At 40.4% G+C, this 25003-nt stretch overlaps 1 protein-coding gene across 1 annotated transcript in view; it reads right to left on the reverse strand.

Annotated features, from left to right (window-relative positions):
• Positions 1 to 25003, reverse strand: part of LOC104256549 (polycystin-1-like protein 2) — a 41977-nt gene that overhangs the window by 2854 nt on the left and 14120 nt on the right. The window contains exons 13-40 of the mRNA XM_059825090.1: positions 24830 to 24971; positions 24126 to 24326; positions 23763 to 23908; positions 23102 to 23296; positions 22138 to 22263; positions 20559 to 20741; positions 19377 to 19501; positions 18441 to 18567; positions 17143 to 17277; positions 16232 to 16457; positions 15638 to 15831; positions 14979 to 15209; positions 14652 to 14753; positions 14257 to 14435; positions 13757 to 13903; positions 13060 to 13259; positions 12684 to 12910; positions 11922 to 12138; positions 10698 to 10926; positions 9689 to 9920; positions 9138 to 9234; positions 7578 to 7718; positions 6692 to 6877; positions 5498 to 5825; positions 4291 to 4424; positions 3247 to 3374; positions 2743 to 2903; positions 861 to 1071 (exon numbers count right to left, since the gene is read on the reverse strand). Of these exons, the coding sequence (XP_059681073.1) occupies positions 861 to 1071; positions 2743 to 2903; positions 3247 to 3374; positions 4291 to 4424; positions 5498 to 5825; positions 6692 to 6877; positions 7578 to 7718; positions 9138 to 9234; positions 9689 to 9920; positions 10698 to 10926; positions 11922 to 12138; positions 12684 to 12910; positions 13060 to 13259; positions 13757 to 13903; positions 14257 to 14435; positions 14652 to 14753; positions 14979 to 15209; positions 15638 to 15831; positions 16232 to 16457; positions 17143 to 17277; positions 18441 to 18567; positions 19377 to 19501; positions 20559 to 20741; positions 22138 to 22263; positions 23102 to 23296; positions 23763 to 23908; positions 24126 to 24326; positions 24830 to 24971 (4950 nt within the window). The remainder of the gene's footprint in view (positions 1 to 860; positions 1072 to 2742; positions 2904 to 3246; positions 3375 to 4290; positions 4425 to 5497; positions 5826 to 6691; positions 6878 to 7577; positions 7719 to 9137; positions 9235 to 9688; positions 9921 to 10697; positions 10927 to 11921; positions 12139 to 12683; positions 12911 to 13059; positions 13260 to 13756; positions 13904 to 14256; positions 14436 to 14651; positions 14754 to 14978; positions 15210 to 15637; positions 15832 to 16231; positions 16458 to 17142; positions 17278 to 18440; positions 18568 to 19376; positions 19502 to 20558; positions 20742 to 22137; positions 22264 to 23101; positions 23297 to 23762; positions 23909 to 24125; positions 24327 to 24829; positions 24972 to 25003) is intronic.

A 25003-nucleotide genomic window follows, 5' to 3' on the forward strand; every position in this document is an offset into this window, starting at 1 on the left:
CTGCTGCAGTCTCACCTTTTTCTCCATCCCTCTGCCTCTTTCTTTCACAGCTCCATCACTTGCGTGATGTGACAACGGGCTGGGTCATGGAACTGATCTCATCACTTATTTTACCTGTTAAGTTTGTGGCCACGCCAGTGCATAAAGCTACTCAGTTGCTAGAGTGTCAGTGCTGGAGGGAGAGATGAGGAGCGTGAAATCAAGCAGTGTGAGACTGCAGCAGGTCCCGTTTGTCACAGGGCTGCCCTTTACAGGACAGTTTGGGTTTGGCTCAGATGGTTTCCACTTTTTCAGCAATTTTGCAATTGGGATGTGCTGAATTTCCCACATCGCTCTGCCAGAACATTTACACAAAACATTTCAACTAAAACAGTAAATATACACAAATAGTTGCAGTCCAATAATTCTCTAATCTCATTGGAATGAAAATATCATTTTATTTGCATAATAAGTATTCCTGTAATAGGCAGAAAAATAATTATTTCCCACATAAAAACTAGCCAAACAGAGAATGGCACTTGCTGCAGTCTCCCCAATTTAAGCTTTATCCAGAAAATGATTTTTCCTGTACTTTGTTCTTTGTCACACCTATTACACACAGAGAATCCATTTTTTCATCTCAGTGTTTGATTTTTGTACTAAATTTCAGTTTGCAAAGAACAGACGAGCAGATATTTTAACTTCTCTTTCACTTACATTGAAGAATTGAGCTCTAAGCTGCTAACCTAAGATTTAGATAGGCAGCTTTACTCAGTTTTATATTTCAAAGCTGCGTTGCTTTCAGCATTCAGAAATAATTCATTTAACCTAACAGTACCTGGATGCAGACTGCAGACAACAGAAACCACAGTGGTACTCACAGCAATGGAATAGGCGAGGAACATGATTGCAATAACAGTGATGAATCCAGAGATATCACCCCATGCCCTCCTTAGAGTTGAAGTGATCATGTTTAGTTTAGGATTGAGCCTCAGGAGATGCCACAGTTTCACTGTGGAGAGGAGCACTAGGAATGCAATCAGGTAGCCAAGAACTGCGTCAGCTCTTGCTGTTTCATTAAAGCTCACACAGCTGTTAGAAAAAAAGAAGAGGTGTAATAGACCATGCACACAGAAGCCTTTGAAGTGCATAAATGAGTATGCTGGAAAAGCCAGTCACTCTGTCCTTGTTTCCAGTGGACAGCTAACTTGAGGTCTTTCTTGAATGTTCCCGTCTGTGTGCACTTCCTGCTGCGTGCACACAAAAAGCTCAGTTGTACACGGCAGAGTTTTTTTTAACAGCATTAGCTAGAGCTGAGAGAGGGTCTAGGCTGTAGCCCAACCTCATTTTTAGCAAGTCACAGTTTAAAGGCAGCTAATGCAAACTTACTATCAAATTCTGACCCTTAGAAAGGAAGACAGGTTCTTCTATGTATGTGTAGTTGAAGAGGATGGGGTTACTGGTGCTGTGCAGCTAGCAGGATGCACTTGCTGTGAAAGGATTAGCTAATTTCCAATAAGTTGTGTGAGAAGGTACTGTAAGCAACGAAGTAAAAGATTGGAGGTCAGAACTGTGATCTGTGACTGAGGTGAGTCAAGTCTTAATGTTAGCTCAAAAAAAAGCTTGGTAATGCTTATATTTACCCTTTATAAAGGTAGCATATTGTTTGTACTTACGATTTTGTTTACAACAGAGGTGACCACGAAAAGCTTTTGTAAATTGTGTATGCTAATATAGCACATGACATATATGATATATGCATGCTGCATTAGCAAGAATGTAGCTGTCAGGTTGAAGGAAGTGTTTGCTCTTTCCTCTCATTCAGCACTTGCAAGGCTGCATCTGGAATACTGAGTCCAATTTTGGGCTCCCTGGTGCAAGGAGGACATTGAGTCCAGTGCAGGGCCACTGAGATAGTTGGGAGTCGGAGTATAGGATATATGAGAGAAGGATGTGGGAGCTGGGTTTGTGCAGCCTGAAGAAAAGAAAGCTAAGGAGGCCCCTACTTGCTGTCTCCAACTACCTAGTCGGTGGTTATAGAGAGGATGTAGTAAGACACTCCCTGGAGGTGCACAGTGAAAGGACAAGAGACAACAACCACAAGCTGCATCAAGAGGAATTCCAACTGGACATGAAGAAAACAGGGTTTTTTCCCCACAGTGAGAGTGGTTCAGCACTGGAACTGGGGTCCAGGGAGGCTGTGGAATCTCTGTCCTCGGAGATAGTAAAAATTCAACCAAACAAGGCCCAGAACAACCTGACCTAACACCAAAGGAGGGGGTTGGAGCAGAGACCTCCAGAGGTCCTTTTCTTCCTAAATTATCCTGTGATTCTGTCACCTCTTTCCTGTGTGACCGTTTTTAACAGACATTATAATTTTCCATTCTGTATAAAATAAGCCATTATTGTCCTCTAACCAATGGCTTTTTACAACAAAGAATGGGGCTGATTATGTACTCTCTGGATGGATGTCCTGTAGCAGAAAGGCTTGTTGATTCAGAAGAGGGTGATGCAGATAGGGAACTAGCAGCTAGGCTAGGGAACTTGGTGCTCAAGTCTGCTGGATCTTATTAGAGCAATCAGAAGAAAATCCTGTTGCTAACACACATCTAAGCCCTGAAATACTTACATGCTTCATGAGTATAGCCATACAGGGTAGCATTATCTAGCACAGACAAGCTGCTGTCTGGGAAGAGGAAAAATAGATTTGTTTCTGCATAAGTAGCACCAACAAAGGATGCAGTAAATAGCATCAGTACTTACTCTTCTTTGTGTTGTTGGTAGTAGCTGATGTCTCGGGTCCCGAGGATTGTCCGCTTCACAAACACTGACAGGGCACTCCAGCTAATCAATATAATGGCCATCTCCAGGAGATTCCACTTGCTGTGGAAGTATCTCCATCTCAGAGTCTTCATCAGTTTTCCCTGTGAAAAGAGGAGTTTTACTGTTTCAGTCTCGTGACTCCGTACCATACAATACATCTCTAAAGATTAGGGCTATCCCCTCTGCAATAAAGCAGACGACTGCACATCGATAAAACTACATCTTGCACTAATTTCTCATTATCTTTCTCAAAAGAAGCATTCCAGCGAAATAAAATGTTGCCTTCCTATTATTTAATACAGATACAGTATCTGATTCAATCCTCCATTGGTGCAAGTCAGCAGCAGCACTACTGAAATCAAGTACAGTCCTAAAGTTTTTGTAAGTGAAACCAAACCCAGACACAAGGTGATGCTGTCAGCCGAGCTTTCCATTGGGTCTCACCTGTACTATCATGTAGTACACAATAAAGAGGAAATAAATTACTTCTGCTGCAACCACAAAGATGTGGAGACTGTTGGTATATGGGTAAAGCCGGACACTTTGCAGCTCTATGCCTGTGAAGAAGGCCCCTAAAAAAAACCAACACAATGTTCACCTCAGTGCTCTAATAATTACATCTTTCTGTTTTCATTGAAACAATTTAGTTCACCAGTAAGACTTCCGTACGCACATTCACACCAATGTGAGACTGAATCCAACTATCAAACTAAGATTTAGACTTGATTATGTGAGTAGCCTTTTAAGTGTTCTTTGACATTTTCCTCAAATAGGAATTTCAGGCGGTCGATGGCTTTTAGAGTGCTAGTGCTCTCCCGTGCGATAGTATGATATTAATCCCAGCAGAGTTGAGATTGGACTGGACTACAAACGCAGAAATGTAGGAGGAGGACCTGGAGATGTAAATCTGAATCCCATTCTAAAAAGAAAATTAGCTCAGTTTTGTGGTCTGGTTTGGGTATTTTCCAGTACTGGGACTGAGGGAGGCTACTGCTCAGATTAAATGTTTTTCTTTGGCCTTCAAACCAGAATCTAGTTTCACTATTTTCTTTGTTGTATCCAGATTACGTATTATATGATTACATGGCTATATATTAGAAGTCTTCTGGAACAAAAAGGACAGACTCTGTTATTTGTACTTTTTGTCTTAATATTGTGTTGATTAGCTGAAATTATTAGAAAACATAATTTCTCTTGTTCCTGTTGTATGAATTCTGGAGATTAAGTTTCAGTACCATGTTTTCTTCATCAGCAGATGACCATTATAAGCAAACATAAGATATTCCATTATGGTCTGTATTGTTGTGATGCTACATTTTTCCTAAATAGTTTATACATTTTGCATTGATTCTGTCATTATTAGATTTATTAAAACACTTCTGTTTACTGAATCAAGAACTAGGTAAACACTGACAGCATGTATATCTGCACTCTGTAGGTGCATTGCCTGCTGTCTTCAGAAATGTGTAACTTAAAAAAGGTTCTCACCTAAAGCATTGGTTTCAAACATCAGGTTTATAATGCAGAACAGGTTCACATTGGCATTGTAGACTGTAAATTCAACAAACACTGCTCTTGTGAAGGTGTCTAGCCAGACGTTGTTGAAAAGGTACTGGAGAATTCTGCCAAAAGATGTATAGCCAGTGATCTAACTCATACAGGAGAGAGAGAGTATCACGCGGAGGATAGGAGTGTTTGGATATTGTCATAGAGAAAGAGTAAACCAGAGGTAAGATGTTCAAGAGGACATCTGGTCTGTCAAGTCTGGAGGCAGGGGATATTTGTACTACTAGTCCAGGTGGTAAGCTGCTTTTTGGCTCCTCTGGAGAAGCAGGTAGCAGATATTGGCCAGTGCTAAACCTGAGATGCCTAAGGTATCTGATCATTTACCTCATATAGGTTCCTGTACAAATATGGGTATCTCTGGCAACATATAAGTTATCTGTAAGTTTGGATCTCCACCCCTGTGGAATACTGCTTCATGCTCATTTATCTCAGGTCCCTTATCTGCCAAATTCTTTTTGAGTCCTAGGTTTCAAGGCCTCATTTTCTATTATTTCACTTTAAAAAGTATTCCCTGTTACTATTCACATTCACACACAGGAGATTACTTCCAGTACAATTTCACTAATTCTCCTCTTTTAAGGTAGATACAAAATTGCAAGGATCTAGGGAGTATAAACACTAAAGAGAGATAAAGAAGCTTCACAGATCTTAGTATGATATGAAAACAGGCAAACATATCATAGTTCAAGCGTAGTAACAAGACAACGTAAGACTAACATAACAAGACTTAGGCTAAATTATTTTCTCACAACCATTGATATCCCCGTAGAAAATTCAGTATTTTAGAAGTTAAAGGCTAGACTAGGTCCAACACTGTATTAATGCATTGATAGGATTGTTTTACTAGTTTTTCAACATTATGTATTTCTGCAGCTATGTATAACTGGAAACCATGCATGTAAGTTAGGAGAAAAAATTTGGATCCTGGTTGTTACTTAGCATGGAGCAAGATGACAGGAACATAAACTACAATGATGGCACCACAGTAATATCTACAATATCCAGCACAATGCACAGCAGGAAAACTCAGGATGCAATCTGAAATTAGTCTTAAATAGGGTAGAGGAAGGAGCATCATTGATGCTATAGCAGATGATATACTAATAATTTACAAGAATACAAGTGGTACCTGGAGGCATTCTTAGGATCAGTTCCCAGGTGAATCACATATCCCCCTCCCCGGTAGATGGCAAGTTTACCCCAGCTGGGATGCCCTCTCAGCTTGGACTGACTCTGATACTGCCACGCTGAGCTCAAGTCAGAGGAGTTATCGAAGACTGAAGTATTCCAGTGTTCCCCATAATCTGATGTATCTTCTGTTTGTAGGGAATATGGAGCATGGCATTCCTGAATCACATGCTGGAGTTTGGGAGAAATAGGGCAGGTGTCTCCTTTCACTCTTACTTGGCGGATTCGAGCACTACCCACCAGCTTGGAATTGCCATCTGTAATGAATCCTGAATGGGAGATGGAAAAGAGCAGCACTGGCAATATGACAGAACTACTAATAATATTTCTTCATCTCATTTATGATTCACTGATGCATTAATATTTTGCTATAGATTCTTTTCTAAAAAATGCTGTAAGCAAAACAGTAACGAAAATTAAGCCCTCGTGTTGATTTGAATTGAGTTCTTAAATAACATCCATAGATAACAGAGTTCAGTATCATTACCTATCTGTATTTTATACAGAAGGAAACTGAGGCCTGGAGGAGAAAAGTGACTTGCTTTTAGTCACACAGCAGAGCAGCTGCTTGCAGTGCTCACTTGGCCACAGCTGGTCAGTGCCTGTTGTGTCCAATGAAGAACTCTGCTAATGTCTTTCAACATTTACTCTCAAATGTGAGGTGGAAAATGGATCGTATTTCTTACCGGATATGGCTAGATAGAAACATGGTGCTATTGCACAATTAGCCTTCACATTGACCTAAGTCATGATGCAAACAGAGCTCTTCTGAGGAAAAGCTTTATAGTGCCACCTATCTGCCATTCTTTTTTTGAATTATGGAAAGAAACGAGTAAAACTGAGGCATATATCTGAGTATCTGGAATAAGTAATGTAAAATGTGAAGAATGTAACATTACAGTGCAGAACTTTTGGTTTATATTAAAGATAGGGAAACTATCAGGGCACATTAAACTTGGGGTCAAGCTGTGGGGTTTTTGTTATCCACTAGTAGTCAAATTATAAGAATCCATACTAGCCTTATACAGTCACAGTCTCTTTCTCCGGTCAAATATGCATGTGCGAGTTAGGGAGGTGTATAAAAGATAATGTTTCAGAATCTGGCAAGCTGAAGTGAAACAATGTGACTCTGCACCTTTATATGATCCATAAAGATTTTTGACTAAGGTAGTGTTTGCCCACGTGAAAAAATCCTGATAACTGTAGACATCGTGGAATCCATCTGTAAAGCTGTTCTCAATGTGTTTGTTTAAGTAGTAGGAATTGGGATCTCTCTGCCCATAGGCAACCAGTAACAGCATCCATAAAAACCCCAGATAGGCTGGAAAAAACCAAGAGGAGATAGCACATGTGAGCTCAGAATTAACACTGCTGTTCAAAATAAATTGCATGAATGATTACTGCTGTCATCACTTATTAGGCTGACTGACCAGTGCTAATGAATTTACACAAGCTACTTCAACGTGTTGCAGTTCAAGCATATCACATTTGGAATACAAGTAGTGGTCAAGAAAATAAGTGGGAAGGCTGGCTGAACACCAATAGTAATGACAGCTCTAAATAAAATGAGTAGTTTAATTTTGTTGCAAGTGAAGTTGAGGTAATTTTTTCCATTGTTTTTAGAGGAAATAAAACTGGGGTATAAATCGTATCTATAGATACTATCTGCTTTTAGAAAGATGGCCTCCAAAAATGGCCTCCACCTGCTCTTTTGATTTCAACTTTATTTAACTGTCGACCTCCTCCTTCTACCCTTTCTAACTTTTCTTTAACCTCTCTTGTCTGTGATGTGTTTCTTTACCATAAAATCAAGCCTCAGCCACACTTTTATCTCCAGCTAACACTCCCGCCTCCTTTCAGCTCCAGCTGCCACTGAACAGCCTGTCTCTACACCATAATGGCTGGCAAAAAGCTAAAGATATGCCAAAACTTTTTCACCCAAGCGAACAATATTTTCACTGATGTAAAAATACTGATGAATGCTACTGAATAAAACAAGATAATCTACATATAGCTAATACCCAGGATTTCTCTGATGAGGGCAAATGCTTTCTGCTCCTTCATGCAGCTGATTTTCATTTTCTCCACATCAGCTGCAGGAGGTGGCCGGTAAATATTGCTTCTACTGTCCCGTCGGGTTCCAAAGAGAGGATATGAATCACCTGTGAGTGAGAGCAGTAAACCCTGGAATTAGTCAACAGATCATCTATATCCTGCTTTTTGTTTCTTTGGACATTATAAGGAAATTCTATTCTATTTAATGCTTTCCCTTAGGAAAATAGGGGATGTGATTTAAACAGTTAGTATAGTAAGGCAAAAAGTGGGGAAGGAAGGAGCTCACAAACAGTGTGTTAGGTTTAGGACCAGGTGTAGTCCAGGTGTCTCTCTCTAGGCTGAGATGTCTCTCATCTAGGTGATGTATTCAGAGCCTGAGACTGATCAAGGAGGAAGCTGTAGATCAGGATTCTTTGCTGTGCCTTAGGACCCCTGTCTGCTGGTGTCAGCTTTTTTTAGACATGATTGCGGTTGCAGAAGCCACTGTTTGCTTTATGGGAGTAATACAGGTAATGGTGGAAAAGTATGTAAACTCTGAAATTTCATATAAGACTTAAAGGAGGTGAGAAATTTCCTTGAGAGAGAGTTTTAGATATGCTTGTCAGATAAAGATCTGCCAATCTAGATGAAGAGTGCATTTTGCACTGGGTCACATGTTTATTTTCACTAAGTTGTGGAATAGTTACAGGTTTTGTTGCAAGCCATGCCATGAATACTGAGATGTCTGCACAGAGCTAAAACAAGCCTCCTTATCTGATTTTTTTTATGTCTGATGTGAGAGCTAAAATATTTAAGCATGGTTACTGCATACTAATAGCACTGATTCATTAATTTTTATTATAATGGCTTCAGTCAGTTTGCCACATGTCATTATTTTCTTTTCTAGAAGCTCCTTGAATGTTGACAGACTGAGAAGTGATTGACTATCCAGTTGTACAATTCTTGATCTAGTATGGATCAATATAGAGGAATACTTTTTTTCCTGACATAGGCAAGCCAGGGATGGAGGGAAGGAAGGAGTCAAACATCAGTATCCTAGCAGCAAGCAGATCCTCCAATAACAAGGGCAATCTTACAATGGTGTTAGGGGAGATTGTGCATGTGTATATGTTTGCAGAGGTAAAAACATATGGAAAAAGATAAACAAGGAAGTATTATTCTTTTGATCCAGAACTTCCTCTCTTTTATCTTTTTGATCATGCGGTCTCTTTCATTAAGTGTTCTGCAAGATTTATCCAACCTAAACATACACTAGTCTTTATATTTTCTCTGACTGGCACAAAATTGATTATTTAGGTTTGTTTCCCCTTCCACCTTGATGTTGGGAATCCTAATGGGTAGGCACATAGTCACAGCACCTGTGGATTTAGTGATTCCTGCTAACCTTGTCAGCTAAGATTCAGGTATATAAAGACAACTAGTGAAGTTCTTAGTCGAGCTGAGTCACATATTTGTGCAAAAAGCACTCCAAAAGCTGGGAGAACGCTTCACTTTCTTTAATAATTTCTCACTTTATAGACAGTTACCTGGTGCAAATAAAGGTCCATCAATAGCTGTGTTTTCGTCATCCTCATGTTCCACCTTCTTCAGAACCAGAGCAAAAAAAGCAGCAAATCCCAGCACCTGGAAAGAATTAGCTATAGACTCACCATATGCCCATTTCATATAAATAAGCTCAGGCTTGACCTGGATCCCTTTGGATCCAGGCACTGCAGGAGAACAACTGTGGTTTGGCTTTGTTGAACTCATGCAGCTGAAGCTCATAAGCAAGAGAACAGTGCACAGTGCTGGGGTCCATCCGGCTAAACTGATTTTGCAATATGACACATCTTCCCTGGTCAGAAACCTCATCAGCTATTAAAGTCTGACAAAACAAGGGAGATGAAACTAATGGAGTTAATCTCAACAAAAGACAACAGAACTCTGTAAACCATCTGCTAGTTCTTGTTTTAAGGGCAAAGACTTCTCATTTTACATGTTAAATCCTGTGGTTCTTTAGAACATGTTATGTTGTCTTCCTGAGATGATATTAGAATGAGTTAATATTGGCCAGTGGTTGTATTTCTGAGGATCTCACCTTTAAGGGCTGTGTGATGAAAAGACTTTCCAAGAAGGAGATGGCCATGGAGATCAGCCACTTGATGGAGTTCTCCTTACCGTAATGCAGCCCATAGAGCATAGTAAAGAACCCAGATACACCACTGGTGGCTGCAACAAGGAACCAAGCAATGAACACAAACCACCAGGGCAGCCCTTTGGAAGAAGAACTTTTCTTGCCATCACCGGAGAAGCTTGGAGTAAGGGACCACCTTGAGAGTCAACCAGAAGAGAAAAAATCAGTCTGCAGTAGAACAGAAGCCAAAATCACAGTCTTTGGGTTCGGTGGGGATAGGCAATGTCTTATGATTTAAAATCTCAATCAAAATATTCTAAATTCTTTTAACTAATGCAGTTATATAGTATCCATGGATAGCAAAAAGTACCGTGAGAAAAAATACGAGGAAGCATGCAGAGATCAGCTAAAATCAAAACAAGTATGATGGGCTTTTTACTCCTCAGTTCATGCATAATTGGACCTCCAGTAGAAATACTGACAAATAAAACCATGAGTGCATTTTAGCTGCTGGGTACATCTCTTGTGATCACCATAAAGGCCAAAAAGATAATTAGTGCTATTGTTTTCAATACTTCCAACTTAATTATGCTATTTCACTGAAATATTTTTGTCTGCTTATTAATATTTCTTTATCCATACATTTTAAGAGACATCTGAGAATGTGGAGCTCAGTGATTATCCCAGCCCTTTACTATCATGTGGCGTTGTAATGTAACATTCAATTTTGGAGGCAAAAATTGTTGACAAAGAGTCATGATCTGTCATTATCGCTTCTGTGTGCAGTTTGCAGTACATTGAAATTTCTTTGTTGCTTCTGCAATAGCATAATAGTAAAACATGTTTCTACAGCTATAATAATGGTTATCTAGCACATATTAAGCAGTAATTATTTGGGCTCTGTCATCCTGACCAGTTTTGAATTCACGACCTGAATTTACTTATACTGAGAATGAGATGAGAACTAGGTTACCTCTCACTGATGGACGCTGATGAGCAGATCCAGTTCTCCAGGAGATTCTTCATGTGCTGAACCTGCCGAACAGCTTGTGTGTAACTCTGAGGCATCTGAAATTTATGGGGCCCCAGTAATTCCAGCTCCATCTCTACATGCTGGAGTTGCCTGTACAAGCAGCGGTTGTAATCATTGTATTTCGGTTGCTCACATATTCCCTTCTCTGGAGTTGGCCTTCTTGTTTTTTCTGCAGGTAAAGAATCATTTAAATTTTTTTAAAGCAAATCAGCATAGCTATCCTTAGATTAAAATACTGTTCAGTACAAAGGTTAGAGGAACTGGAGCTCAAGCTCATGAAGGTGACAAAGTGAAGAATAATATTGGAAGGGACATGTAAAGGCAGCTTTAGTACTAGAGCTTTAATGCTTTTCTGCTGGAATGGGCTGGAATTGTTGCCAGGAGGCAACTTAGTTAAGACAGGGGTCCTAAAACCTTAATAGAAAAGTCAGATAAGATCAAATGCTAAGTTGTTCATAGTTTACCTGTGCAATTAGTAGCTTGGTACACTCATTGGAAAAGCCAAAACGCAAGTCTTAATGAAATCAGTGGGATTGTTTACTCATATATTATTGTTTAATTGAAAATAAATGAATGCCTAGGTTAAGAGTCAGACTGAAAGGAACAACAGCACAAGGCCAAGAAGAAAAAACAGGACAAAAAAAACTGTGAAACAACTGATATTTGTGAGTCATTATGCTATTAGATGCTGATCCTGCTCCCAAGCTAGGCTGGTAGCTAACATTTAATTCTACAGCATAAGAAACAGACATTTTACAGTGCCTTTACTCAGTTGGGCGCTCAGTGATGCACAGTGAAAGGACAAGAGGCAACGGGCACAAATTAAAATGTGGGAAATTCTGTCTGAACATAAGAAAAAAATTCTGTATTGTGAGGGCAGTTGGACACTGGAACAGGTTGTTCAGAGAATTTGTGGAGTCTCTGTCCTTGGCGATATTCAACATCTGACTGGATGTGATCCTGGGCAACCTGCTCCAGCAGACCCTGCTCTGAGGAGGATGGTGGGCTAGACCATCTCCAGAGATCCCTTCCAACCTCAACTATTCTGGAATTCTGTAATTGCCTTTGAGTCAGGATGTAAGAAGAGCCTGGGTCATCACATCCAGCGTTACCATCATTTTCACTACAAAGGTCTCAGTAGGCGTGTCACATTGTGTTGTTTACCTTGTATATCCATAGCACCTAATGTGACAATTATAGGGTCATCCTTCTTTTTGCTCTCATCATAAAACTCTTGTCCAGCTCTGTTCTGCTGGCAGATGATGTCCTCAACCAATGCCAAAAGTGTGTTGATGTTAGTTGATTTTCCAAGATCTGATACTGAAGTGAGAGATGGAGTCTTCAGGGCTTTAAAGAGTGAGTTGGCAATTCTTCTTATGTCCTAGAAAAGACAGCAGCAGCACAGCAGTGACTCTGGCTGCAGTGACTTAAGCTGATGTGATCTGAAGGCACCACTGGCTGGGAGCTCCACCAATTGCTAAAATCTCCAGGATGGATAAGGATAGCACATCCTACAGTGCTGGATGTGACAGGCAGATTTAAATGAGTTCGGCAAGACAGCTTTCAGGATTCAAAAATACAGCTTACCCCCCTGAGGACCCAAGCTGAGAAAGACGGGGTCTATGATACGTTTTATCTTCACTGTCTTGCTTACTGTTTGCTTTAACCCCTGAACACAGTGATTTTGGTCGCACATAATAATTGTGCAAGGGCTGGGATGTACATAGGCAGATCTTAATGAAGTCGGGGACTCCATGTAGATGGGTAAATGAGTGGTTTGCACCAGTGCGTAATTGGCTTTTCGTTTCAGACAAGCTGAAGGGCATCTGAGAGGGCAGATTTCTGCTGTTGAACGGGGGAGGTCGGGTAGTACATGGCAGCAGAGGGCAGTGCAGGCCTCACTGCGGAGCAGCCACAGGGACTTGCCTTTATCACAGCCTCTGGAGTGAGCGAGACAGCCTGGGTGACCTGTGGGGTGGGAGGTAGGCTTGGGGACACTCGACCATTCTTTCCCGGCTTCTTCTCTCTCCCCTGCGTGGCTGGCCGGGATCGTATGTTCCTGAAGATCTGCACGATGAGCAGGTTGATGGGGAACATGAGGAGAGAGCTCTCAAAGCCAATCATCACTTCCTGCCATGTGAACTCGATCTTACCTGTCCAGATCAAACAGAGGGGAGGAGAAAAATAACCTCAGGAACCACCAGATCTCTCTCTTGTGAAAAAGCCCATTTATTCAACTGTCCTGCTTCTAGATTCTGCTGTCTCTCTATTTCCCTGCCCAAGCAATGCTGAGGATTGTTACCCAAATCCATTTTCTGCTCAGCTGGATCCTTTGGCACTCCCCAGAACATGATGCTGGTCAGCATGGTGCAGAGAAGCAGTGAGAAGCAACATGACACGCGCTGGGCTCGTGTGAAGGAGCTTCGTGGGGAGCGGCTAAAAACCGAATACCAGATGTGCCCATCCTGGAAACCCTTGGAGGTCTTCATGAAAAACAGATTGCTGGGAAGGAGGAGAGGGAAAGCAAATGGATACTTAGAAAGGGGAGGGAAGAATAAAGCTGTAGTTCAGGGTCCTGACCTGTTCATGCTTCTAGGCACTATCAGAAGAAATAATAACTATGTGAAATTACCAAATACCACGGCTTGATATGCATGGAATGGTCATAGCTACTTATGTCCTTTCCTTCTGGCCATACCATGGAGGGAAAGCTAATCATGAGCAGTTTCTATATAAATTGTTAGGGAAAGTACACATAAGAGAAGATAAGATGCTTGGGTTTCTGTAGGTCCTGTCAGACTATCCTTCTTTAACACCAATATTTCCAGTGTGGTGTTACTGTTAGGGTAAGGATTAGACTTACTTAACCATCCTTCCTCTTTTTGTTGTTCAGAGCCCCTTGAGGACACCTCCCTTGTTTTCATTTTTGTCTAGGGGTTTGATCTTTTTTCTAGACTGATTGCTATCAAGAGTAAAAATGTCCATAAAACAGAAGGTACCTGAACTGCTTCATGTCCTGTTCTGTAGCTACTGGGAACACTTTATCTAGGACACATTCTCCGATATCAATGGCTAGCCAAGAGTTACAGAGGAAGTACCATTTCTGATCCCATGCCAGATCATGGACCAATACTCGATTCACATACCTGTCAGAAAAACATACAAGGCACATTCACATGTAACTGAGTGGTATGAAATTCAGGACTCGACAGGACTATGGAGGACAAACTCTGGCCTTCGTCTTCTTAGGCTGTGTTTAAACTGTAAGGCACAGAACACATCCCATCCTGTACTGGACACAGGATATGGGAAGCACTCCTGGTTCTGCAGTTTAGATTATGATTTGATTTATTCATCTGCAAAAATGAGAAATTAACACTTCCTTCCTTTCTACAACTGTAGAAGGGATAATTTTCAAGTGCTAGAAAAGGAAAACTGTTATCATTATAAAAAATATTTATGGATCTTTACTTCCCAGGATCTTCAGATCTCTGCTTACCAGGATGGGCTGTCCCCTGAATTATCATGCCACAATCTAATACTCTGCAGTTCCCCAAGAGGGAAGAAGGTACAGAGTAGGAAAACATCCACTCCTCCACGTTCAAAGACTGGCGTATCAGGATCAGTTAGATGGTGTGGCTCACTCTCTCCTTCCAGTCCACAGAGGGTGAGAGTCACCTGGAGAACAAGATGGCAAAATGAAGACTTGCACATCTCAATCCTATATATGATTATTCCTCTGGCATACTCTTCCCGCTTTCATCAAATCTAAGGACTTTCTGGCTTAGATGTTGCATTTGAGCCATCCTGTTTAATAGCTTCAGGTGCTCCGTTTATTCATCCAGTTCTCTAAAGGAGTGCATAAGCTGTCTTACCGCACAACACCATTGATACCTTGGAGGTTGTGGCTGCCCCACGGCGGTGTCCTGTAAAAACTGTCACAAGATAACGATACTGAGCAAAGGGGTCATTGTCTTCCAGTACTGTGATTTTCACCTGCAGAGTGACACAATACAAGCAGTGTGTTAGCTGTTCTGTAAGTATGGATTCCTTAAAGCTGTGGATAGGAATTTGTCATCTTGTGAACAATGCATATACTTACCAGTAAACAGAGAGTTACAGGGAAGGGAGTAGGACTGGTTGAAGACTTCCTATTAAAACAGGCTAGGCAAAGTGAGAATTGGCCTAAATACATTCAGTCTTTATTAGCTGAAGACTTACTTTGGCATCATCCTGGATGTCTTTCCTTCGAGCCCAAATAACTACAAGCACATATATCAGAAAGATGCATCCTACAGTTGTCACCACCACAGGATTGTCCACAAATGTACCAAAGAGCTGTGCAGTTTTACTAACATCTATAGCGTTGGGTATGACGAAGAAGGAGCTCCCAAAGAAGGTCAGATGGTTGCAGAGGCACTGTGTGCTTCTAGGATTTGTTTTTGGTCCTACCTGAAAACCAGAAAAATTTACTAATAAAACATTTGGCTTCAAAGTATTAGATAACTTACCAAGCAAAGGAAAAGACAGTGCTGAGATTGGTAAGTTAGTGTGGAGAGCTGCTATACAGAAAAGAACTCTTCAAGTTCCGATAAGGAATATTAATCCTAATGTTTAGCCACAAACAGGCATTATAATATAATACAGCCTTGTCAGAATGCTTCCATTTCTTCTTATATAGAAGCCCATCCCAAGAAACTGAAATGGAAATGTATTTGAAGATTAGTCCAGTATGACTAAACTTGAGTTTATTAAAACACCTCAGAATGATCTTGTTTTATGGTGTGAGTTCAATGCTATCATTTTACTACAAGATCGTGGTTATAAGGGCTGGCTTTTAAGTATATAATATAAATATTGTTTTGTTTCTCTCTACTTACCTGACATCCGTAGCTATTCCAGTTCCCCTGGTGCTCATCCCAAAATACACAGCGGGATGCAAAGCAAGTCACAGCTATAGTTAGCCTGTCATAGACAGTGGAATCCATTCCCATATCTTGTGAAACCATGAAATAGTAGGTTCCCTCTCCAAAAATGAGTTCCTCTGGGCTAAGAACCCAGGTGTTAGTCTCACCTTGAACATAAATATTTTAGTTTCAATGTATATATAGAAATGATAATTCAGAAGTGTGCAGCTGTATTGCATATAATCAAATAAACTAACTGAAGAAACAGGTATGAAATCATTCTTAGCAACTCATTGTTCAAGCATCCCACTCTTTGCTTCTGTTAGTGAATACTATAGAGATTGGAACCCTGAAGCATGACAAATTGAAACTCCTTTGAGAGGTTTCCTTCCAGTTAGATGTCTGAACTCATGGTCAAGGCTCATTCTGCAAATATGCATGTGCTGTAATGTTGTGGATGAGCACTCCCCATACTGACTGCCCTTAAAATGCTATGGGTGGTGAAAGTCTTTTGGTTACATAAGCCCAGAATGCACAAGTTCATGGGTCACTAATAAGTTGTCTTACCTCCAGTAGTTTTCTTATAGAACAGATGACTTTTCATATCATAGTTAGTTTCATTTGGACGATAACCATACCCCAAGTAGAGTATTAGTGGAATGTCATGTTCAGATTCCAGGTGGATCACTATGGATGTGTTTTCTGAGGTGACATTGACTTGGAAAGTGCTAAAATTGCCCAGATTCAACAGAATCTTATCTTCCTGCGTTGCTGAAAGCCTTGGTAACATTATCTGTTTTTAAACAGAAAGACATAGCTTTAAATACAGCAAAGCATCTTGCTTCTATCATCCATAAGCACAATATAGCCACATGCTAGATAATCTTTTTTTATAACATAGGGAAAGCTTGGCCAGCAAAAATGCTGCCTTCAAAGTAATTTTCTTGATACTGCCAGCTAACCTCTGAAAAGTTCATTTGAAACCTATGTAAACTCATCACAAAGTCTGTGATCCTTGGTGCATTTCTGAACGAAGAGCTGAGATTATAACTGAAACGCTGGCTATGTGAAGTGCATATATGAATGTTTTAGATGTCAGCTTATAGATGGGCTAGGAAGCCCAGACAGTAGTGATATGAACATACAGTTGTTGGATGATGAAATCAGGCGTTACATTGTGTTTCGGGATGACGGTAATCTGGAGTCTTTTTCCACAACCATTAGCATTCTCACATCCATTTAAATGAAGAATAAAAGACCTCTTTTTTTAAGAAAAGACAGAAATATTTGTTATTTCATTCTTCACATGGCACAAATCCCTCCATCACAAATGCAGACACCATGATCCCATTGTATAATGTAATGAATACCACCACCATTTGCAGTCACCTCAGAAGGTGATAACACAAATGACAGTTCATTAACAGAGAAAGAAGAAACGGGAAAAGAGGGAGAGGGATAGAAAAAAGTGGGTTTACCTCAATATTTTCTTTGAGATTGCTGACTGGTATGATCAAACCATCCAGACCAGTAAGACTTAGACCTCCCACTGTTCCACTGATGTCAAAACTGGTGTCACTGGAGAAAAAGGGATTCACGGCAAAGCTCACCATCTGTTAGCAAGACATTATCAATCAGTTTTGAGCTATTGTCAATATTTCATTATATTCAGACTCTACATTGCTGAATAGTGAAAGCTTGAGCTCAGACCCAAACAGTACTCAACTTAAAAGAAGCCTGCAGCCAGATTTAAATAAGAAGCTGCTTAAGGCAGGTCAAACACAAACCTTGAAAGTTATTTTGATTCTGAAATGTGATATGTGTATGACAATGTTTATTGTTTCCATTCATTGTAACCCTTTCGCCTTTTAGACACCAGATGTCAAAATGCAATTGCATAAGCCTCTTTCAAAGTAACTCCACCTAAGCTAGGGTGTGGCACCCCTCGTGAAATTAGGAACAGAAGTCTATTTCTGCTATGATAGCGATGCAGAGAACAGTATGTCAGAGTTGTCAGACCAATGAGAGGATTCAGAAACATCTCCTAAGGCTCGGGTAAGACAATGGATGTGTTTCCACTGGTTTCAGTGGGGTCTGGACATTTTTTAACAGAGTGGGAAAAGACACAATGAAAAAAACTATGTATTTTGCAGTTGTTGTAGGGGTTTCCTGAGAGTGTCAAATCAACCAGGGAGGCCTTTAGAAAATTTGTTATAAAAATATGACAATAATAATATTCAATCTATTGTTCTGAGGGAAAAACCACCATATCCTAATTCAGATGGGGGATGTGTTATCATCAGGACATTCGCAGGCCTTTTGTCTCCTGCAGGATCTGAGTGCCTCAAACTCATCTATTGCTAGCTGGGATGGAACAAGACTGCTGCAGGTTAGTTTTAATGGTGATATGGACTCTGAGCTGTTGCATCCTCCTCAGAGCATTAGATGTAAACAAACAGCAAATAGATTTATAGATATTGATTCATTCCATTGCCTTCTCTAGCCATGCAAGTATGAATCAGGAGTGTATGTGAGGGACAGATGGGATGAGGAATTTAAGCTTTCAGTTCTCCTTAGCTTGCTGAACCAACCTCATGCAATTAAGATAAGTGAAGGCTTCTTTGACCAAAAATATTTCAAATTATTTTCTTGGCATGACAGGAGGGATGACTTGTGTGCTTGTTTATTCATTGTAAAAGTAGAAAGGATTCTAAGCCACTAGACCAGTAATGTAAGTTGTGTATCAGATTGAGTCAGATAAAAGCTGTTTACTTGCCCTTATATCCACTGTTTCACCATCAACTCCTGAAACACTGAGAGAGGAAGCAGGTGGGAGAGTAAAGCTGGCAGAGCTGGAATTGGAGATATTAATGGATGTGCCATCCATGTTTTCTGTTTGTAATCTGTCCAGTTAGGGTTGGACACAAGCAAAACAGAATAAAAGCAAAAAAAAAAAAGAAAGAAAAACAGAAAAAAACCATCAGTAACATGGACTTCATATCTAGAGAAAAAGCTTTCTCACCTCATAAGTATAACTTAGGTGGAAAACTATTTCTCACTCTGCCAGTAAATACTTTGTACATTATCTGTCCCTGACATAGTACTCCACATAACACTACCATAGAATCATCAAAAAAGGTGTGGAATTGATGTATCTGGATAGGATGTTGTGCCCAACTAGGTGTACTTATGTGAAAGACATACCTGGTTTCTGTGTGAACATTCTCTTGATTTGAATGCACAGTTAAATGTGGATGAAAACCAGGCTCTTGGGGAACAATTCAGGGGTGATTATAGGGAATGGAGAATGCTCATCAGGCTCCTCATGATTATATTTCCTTCTGTCAAGCTGGTTACAATTCTATGTAACATGTTATTACTGGCAACTCGGAAAAGGAAAAACCCTTAACTGTCATGACATGAGTCTTCCACATAATGTCAAAGGTAAGCGGTTACTGCCTCATCCAGGAAATAGTAGTAAATTCTCCGTTGGTCAAAGAAGGTAGAGCATGAGAATTTCTAAGGTGGCATTATTGAAGCTAATTCGAGTCCAAGCTGTTCTTACTATCAGTTAGTAATGGCAGCCTTATTGAAGTTGTCATTATGCTACAATATTTAGTTGGGTGGTTCCACTGTAGGACCATGTAATGAATATTTGGGGCAAATTTGATAAACTCTCAGGCGCCTAGGTGGGTGACACTGTTACTGTTACCTGTGTATATACATTGTGGCAGAAGGAGTGGTAAGGACTGTTGGTTCATCATCCGGTTCCTTCCCAAACAGAAGGGCACTCTGTAGATTTTCAACTGTATTCAGGAGCTGGTGCGACACCGAACTCTGGAAAAGGATTAGAGGAGGAAACTTGCAACAAAGATCCTCAGAATCATCAAGTTGCACATTATTTGCCTTTGCTTCCTTTTAGGAACAAATAGTATTTTTCAGTGTCTTACAAAGCTGGCAAACTTGGTGATGCGCTGCTTAAGCTCAGAGAAAGTTATTCTAATCAGCAATCCAATTTCTGTAATTCTCATTAAAACATTGCAGACAGCAAACAAATATATCTTACAGCTTTTACTTTTATATTCTATTATTTATAACTTCTACACATTGAAATTTGAAGCACTACAAACGTGACATCAATTTAATGCAATATATTCCTGCATATTAATGCCCTTTAGCTGCACACTTTAGTGTTTAGTTACTTGCAAAAGTAAGACCTAGTTATGTAATAATTGTGTGTTATTAGTGTGTTATCCTGGGGGAGTTCAAACAGTTCATAACCTTTTCCGTCAGGTTAGATTTATTTCATGCCCTACTCACTTGCAGTGATGAAAGTTAAAGTATGTTCAGCCCAGGAAGCACACAAAGGCAACTGTGACAATTCACATACAGGTAGGAAAGGATAGGACAAACTAAACACGTTGCATAATAGAATAGAAAATCAGAGTGGGCTTTCTGAAAAAGTGTAAGCAGCAACCAGAGCTGATTCCAGCTTTGAAGTGGTGGAGCCAATCATGAATATTGCATACCTGTGGCTTCCTTGAATTACGGGGCAAAAGGAGGGGTTAGAATCAAATCTGAAAAAAACCCTCTGTGTGCTTGTCATCCATTAGAGGTTGTACACTGATGCTGTGTTCTCCAGTGCTCTGTCCTGTTCAGCATTAAACGTAACAAATCTTGAGAGGCTTCTATCACCTTCATTAGCAGACCATTCAGTCTAACAGGTCTAACTGGGGAGAAGTTTTCTTTGATATTCAAGCCCATCATGGTGTCACAATGAACCCTACCCAATGCCAATTTAAAAACACGAGAGACAGCAGAACTCTTGAAAACCTACCAAAGCAAGAAGATGTTCACACACAGTCCACTACAAACTGGGCCAAACCAAAACTACCTGTTCTGCCTCTGGTGCTGAAGTGTTCGTAGCTCTGATTTCTACAGAAGCTTTAAGGACATTGCTCACTGCATTAAATAGATGGTTGGCTGTATCTTTTAACTTCTGATCATCTCTGCTGTCCTCTGTGTTTACAGTAAGCAAGGAAGCACTGACATCTTTTAGAGTGTTGCTAGCTTCCACCTGCATGGGAAACAAGGGGAAAAGTTTATATGTTGATACTACAAATGATAGAAGTGACACTTGTGTCTTTTACTGAATATTGCGACATAAGTAATCTCATGGGACTATTTGTGGCTAATGCTGTTTTTACTATAATCATTTGTGCTGTGGTAATACCTCAAACGCCAATAAAGATGATATTCTAGATGGTATACTAACATATAATACAGACCTGAAAAATGCAGCCTGCTTCTAGAGATTTAATCTGTAAAAAAGATGAATAACATCTGAAGGAAGCTTCTCTGTCAAACAGTGGGCAAGACTACAGTTCAGATGTACAGTAATGTAGTAAATTGGGTTATACTTTGGGTGCTGTGTCCAGAAAATACCACCATATTGTAAAGTGCATGTGCATTTTAATCTTAGTTTCCACAAACCCTATTGTATTACCAGCAAGTGATACCTTTGGCCTTGTGCTGTGCTAAGTGCCAAAGGAGAATGAGTTTTACAATTTTTATTTTGTGCCTGAATGCAGCCAGTGATTGCTTTGTGATTGTGAAAGCACTGGCCAGCTTTTAGCCCAGGATGGTAAGGGAGCCAAGCACATTCACTGCAAACTTGGACTTATCTATTCCCACAGCCTGCAAACACTTAGCAGCCTTACTGTAGGGTGAGTGCTGAATCTGAGCTATGTTCTTGTCTTGCCAAAGTTAACCACATCCTGCTGAAGTGCTCCCAAGCCATTGTCTGCTTGCAACTGTATAATACATTAGAAGTCAGGACAGCTCTTTTTATTGCCAGAATATTTGGGAAACTTCCCCAATGACAGTTTGTTCTGTCCTCGCATGTGCTCACTCCTTATGCATAAATAGCATCATCTACTAATAACATCACATTGCCAGGTAAGATTCAGGAAATACTTTTGTGAGGCCAATCTGAACATTTGTGCCCAGTTCCTCTGGGTGCTGTCATGTTCATGCCTCACTGACAGCTTGCCTGTGTGCACTTTGTGACAGTGTGTGGATCAGGGACCAATGGATCTGGGCAATTCTAGAAAAACCTTCCTGGGCAGTTTTTATTCAGGATTCTAAGGGTGCTTTACAAGATAAAATATACATCCTATTATGCCTCTGACTAAAAGTTAGTTTCGATCTTAAAGATGTATCATAAAATGTAACTGGTCAGACGGTCATAGCCTGAATTGTAACGGTTGCTGAGACAATGTCTGTGAGTCCAAATTCACTTACTCTAAACAGCAAAATGTATTCCCTTCTGGTCAAAATACGCATCCTGGTACAGTTGAAAAAATGGGTAAAGAACAGATAACTGTAAGGTACCGAAACTCTTCCAAGGTCAGTGGGGTGCAAAAGAGTCTATACTGTTAGTGTGAAGAGATGATAGATGAATTGCTTCTTACCTGTGCTGAGACAGACAGCTCTTCACTCCTGTAAGTGATTTCTTTCAATACTTCTGACATCTTAAGAGCAGTCTGCACTGATGTTACGTTAACAGCAGAGAGAGTTGTCAGCATCAGCCCTCGGAGCTTGGGATGAAAAGGGATAATTAGGCAATGGAATAAGATGCTAATTAGGACTGTGCAAGTATTTCTGTATATTGACAGCCAGGTTTGCTGTAAATTACGCGGTAGAGTAAGACTCCACAACAAGGATCATTTGAACTGATATTAGGTCTACTGACAAGATGCCACTTGCCTTAGTAACTGTATAATCACAAGTTTTATGTTACCTCCCAACACAGAGACGTTACACACTTAACATCCATTAATAGCAAGGAGAGTTACTTGTGAGAATTTGTACTAATGTATGTGAATTACTGTATAAATGCCACTTCCAGAGAAAGCAACGCCATGTATGATTGATGTTACTCAAACAGTGAATCATAATTGAAGGATACATTGCATTTCTCTAGATCTTTTCATCCGAGGCACTCAAAGCACTGTACAAATATAAGCTTATAACTGGAACATAAGCTGGTAGCTGAAAGGAACAAACTAAAATTACCTTTCATCTAGTACTTTCTGGGAAAATTAGATAGGAAATTTCTCCTGCAGAAGAGGCCATTTTATTAATATTTAAATTGTTTGTCAATTGAAAAATCAGATTGAGTTTAAGTTTAAAAAGACTGCCCAAATTAATTTAAGTTAATGCAATATTATTGAGAATTAATTCTTTTATTTATGTGGGCAAATAGTGAAAAATAGCTGAAACCTCTGCCAAACACTGAGACAGATACGAGAACCTTGAAACCTCCATTGATTTCAGGTGGTGATACGTGAGCTATTTATTATTTAAGAGCTGTCAAAGAATATGAAGAGTCCATTATATTGCATTGTAGTGCAAGAAAACAAGTGTCTGGCTGACCTCTTTTCGTGTGTCCGTCTGTAAAGATATGTTAAAGCTTTCCTCTTGGGTCTCCTGATTAAGGACTGACGTCACTGACTTATACAGCTGGAAAAGACTCATGCTGTTGTTCCCATCTTTTAGGATGGTGTTTGCCTTCTCAGACACAATAGCCTGCAGGGTCAGGTTCCCATCCATCGTATCTGCGTGTCCGACCTGATGAAGAAATCAGATATGCTCTTAACGTTGCTAACTCTGTTACAATTATCTTTGAACAGCTTCCACAATCACCTTATTGACAGCCTAGCTAGAGCAGGACAGAAAACTTTGTGTTCCCTGTTTTTAATGTTTTATTTTTAGTGGCCTGTTAAGGATCTCCTTACTGGGGCACTAGGGCAGAAGCAGGAGTTTTCTGGGGCCTGCATGGGGTAACTCCAGGCTCATTAAATACAGCTTATGCTGCCCAATGTCCAAAAAGATTGTCTTTTAAAATTCTATCCTAGAAAACGGACAGTGGAAGATTCCTTTGACTACCTTGAGTCCACAGAGGATAGTCTCTGTTAGATAGGAAAATGGTGATTATGGCACATTCAGAGGGAAGTATAAAATGGGAAGAAGCTCCAGAAGTGAATCACAGGTTAGGTATCAACTTGAGAGATCTTAAAGTAATTCTTCTGCGTACCTTCACCGAAGCATTAGTTTGAACTGTATCACCATAGCTGTTGCTAACAGTAATTGTCATATGTAAAATGAAATTATTTTCCTTTTCTCCAAGTGGAAGATAAACTGGGAAGAGTTCAGGATCCGGACCACAGTGCAGGAGAGAATCTGAAACAGGAAAGAGGGGGTCATCTACCAGACACCACACAGACACCTCTTGTTCTCTGGGAACAGGGGACCCTGGGCTTGCTCTGCATAGGCCTGGTCGACTCATTCTCCCTGGGGAGCAGAAGCAGGTTGTGCCTTTGCTCTTGTTAGCAACAGTAACAGTGCTTGCTAGAAACACCGAGAAGCAGTTAGCCAAACAGTTCACCTCAGGGCTTACTTGATTTCAGATAGAAGCAGTATGTGAGCTGCCTGTTACGACTGGATTGGCATGAACCCGCCAAGCAAGGAGCGCTGCAGGAGACTGTGAACGTGGTGAGCACTGATCCCTGCTTGGGAGACACGGCACAACTGGGGATCTCAGGCGGAGGCACGGTGCTGACAAGGTATGTTTCCTCCCCATAGCCACGCTGAGTCATTGCTGGGAGTGGAAGGAGCAGAATGTCAGCAATAATCATGCCCCGGCAGCACTGATTTTCAGACATTAATCTTGCCTACTCTTAACAATGATGCTGTTTGTTCAGGCACCAGAAGCATCAGGGTGGGCCTAATCAGAAATGAAATTCCACTACTGAATAAGCCATAAGAGGAAAAGAACCATTAAAAGCATGGTAGTGTTTGCATTATAAAGCAAAGCTGTATTATATCCTCAAGTACTTAGCATAACTTCATTTCCAGATGAACCTCAACAAAGTTATTAACAGCTTGGAGTAAGATGACTGAATTTGTCCTGCTGTGCAACAGCCCAGAACAAACTTAGCTCTTAATTATTTTAAAGAACCCACATATAAAGTAACAGCTCTCAACTTGTGGACTCATTTAACTTCGTATTTGACAGCGAGGCTATGTGTGTCTAACATCAATGTGATGTCACGACGGCAGAGACTATCTCAAAGGAGTCTGAAAAACCCTGCTTGCCCCTACCTGTTACTTTAATCTGAAAAGCTTCTCCCTGTGTCTGCAAGAAGGAGCTGTTCATTTTCAACACGGATGTGTTGCTTTGAAGCAAATGCAAGGAGTTCTGCCGGAAACCAGTCAGGCCACAGGCTAGAGGGAGGGTCATAGACTGGAAAATCAGACAGAAAAGAAAACGTGACA

Source organism: Gavia stellata, chromosome 15 (genome assembly GCF_030936135.1).
Source record: "Gavia stellata isolate bGavSte3 chromosome 15, bGavSte3.hap2, whole genome shotgun sequence".
In the NCBI taxonomy this organism is placed as follows: domain Eukaryota; kingdom Metazoa; phylum Chordata; class Aves; order Gaviiformes; family Gaviidae; genus Gavia; species Gavia stellata.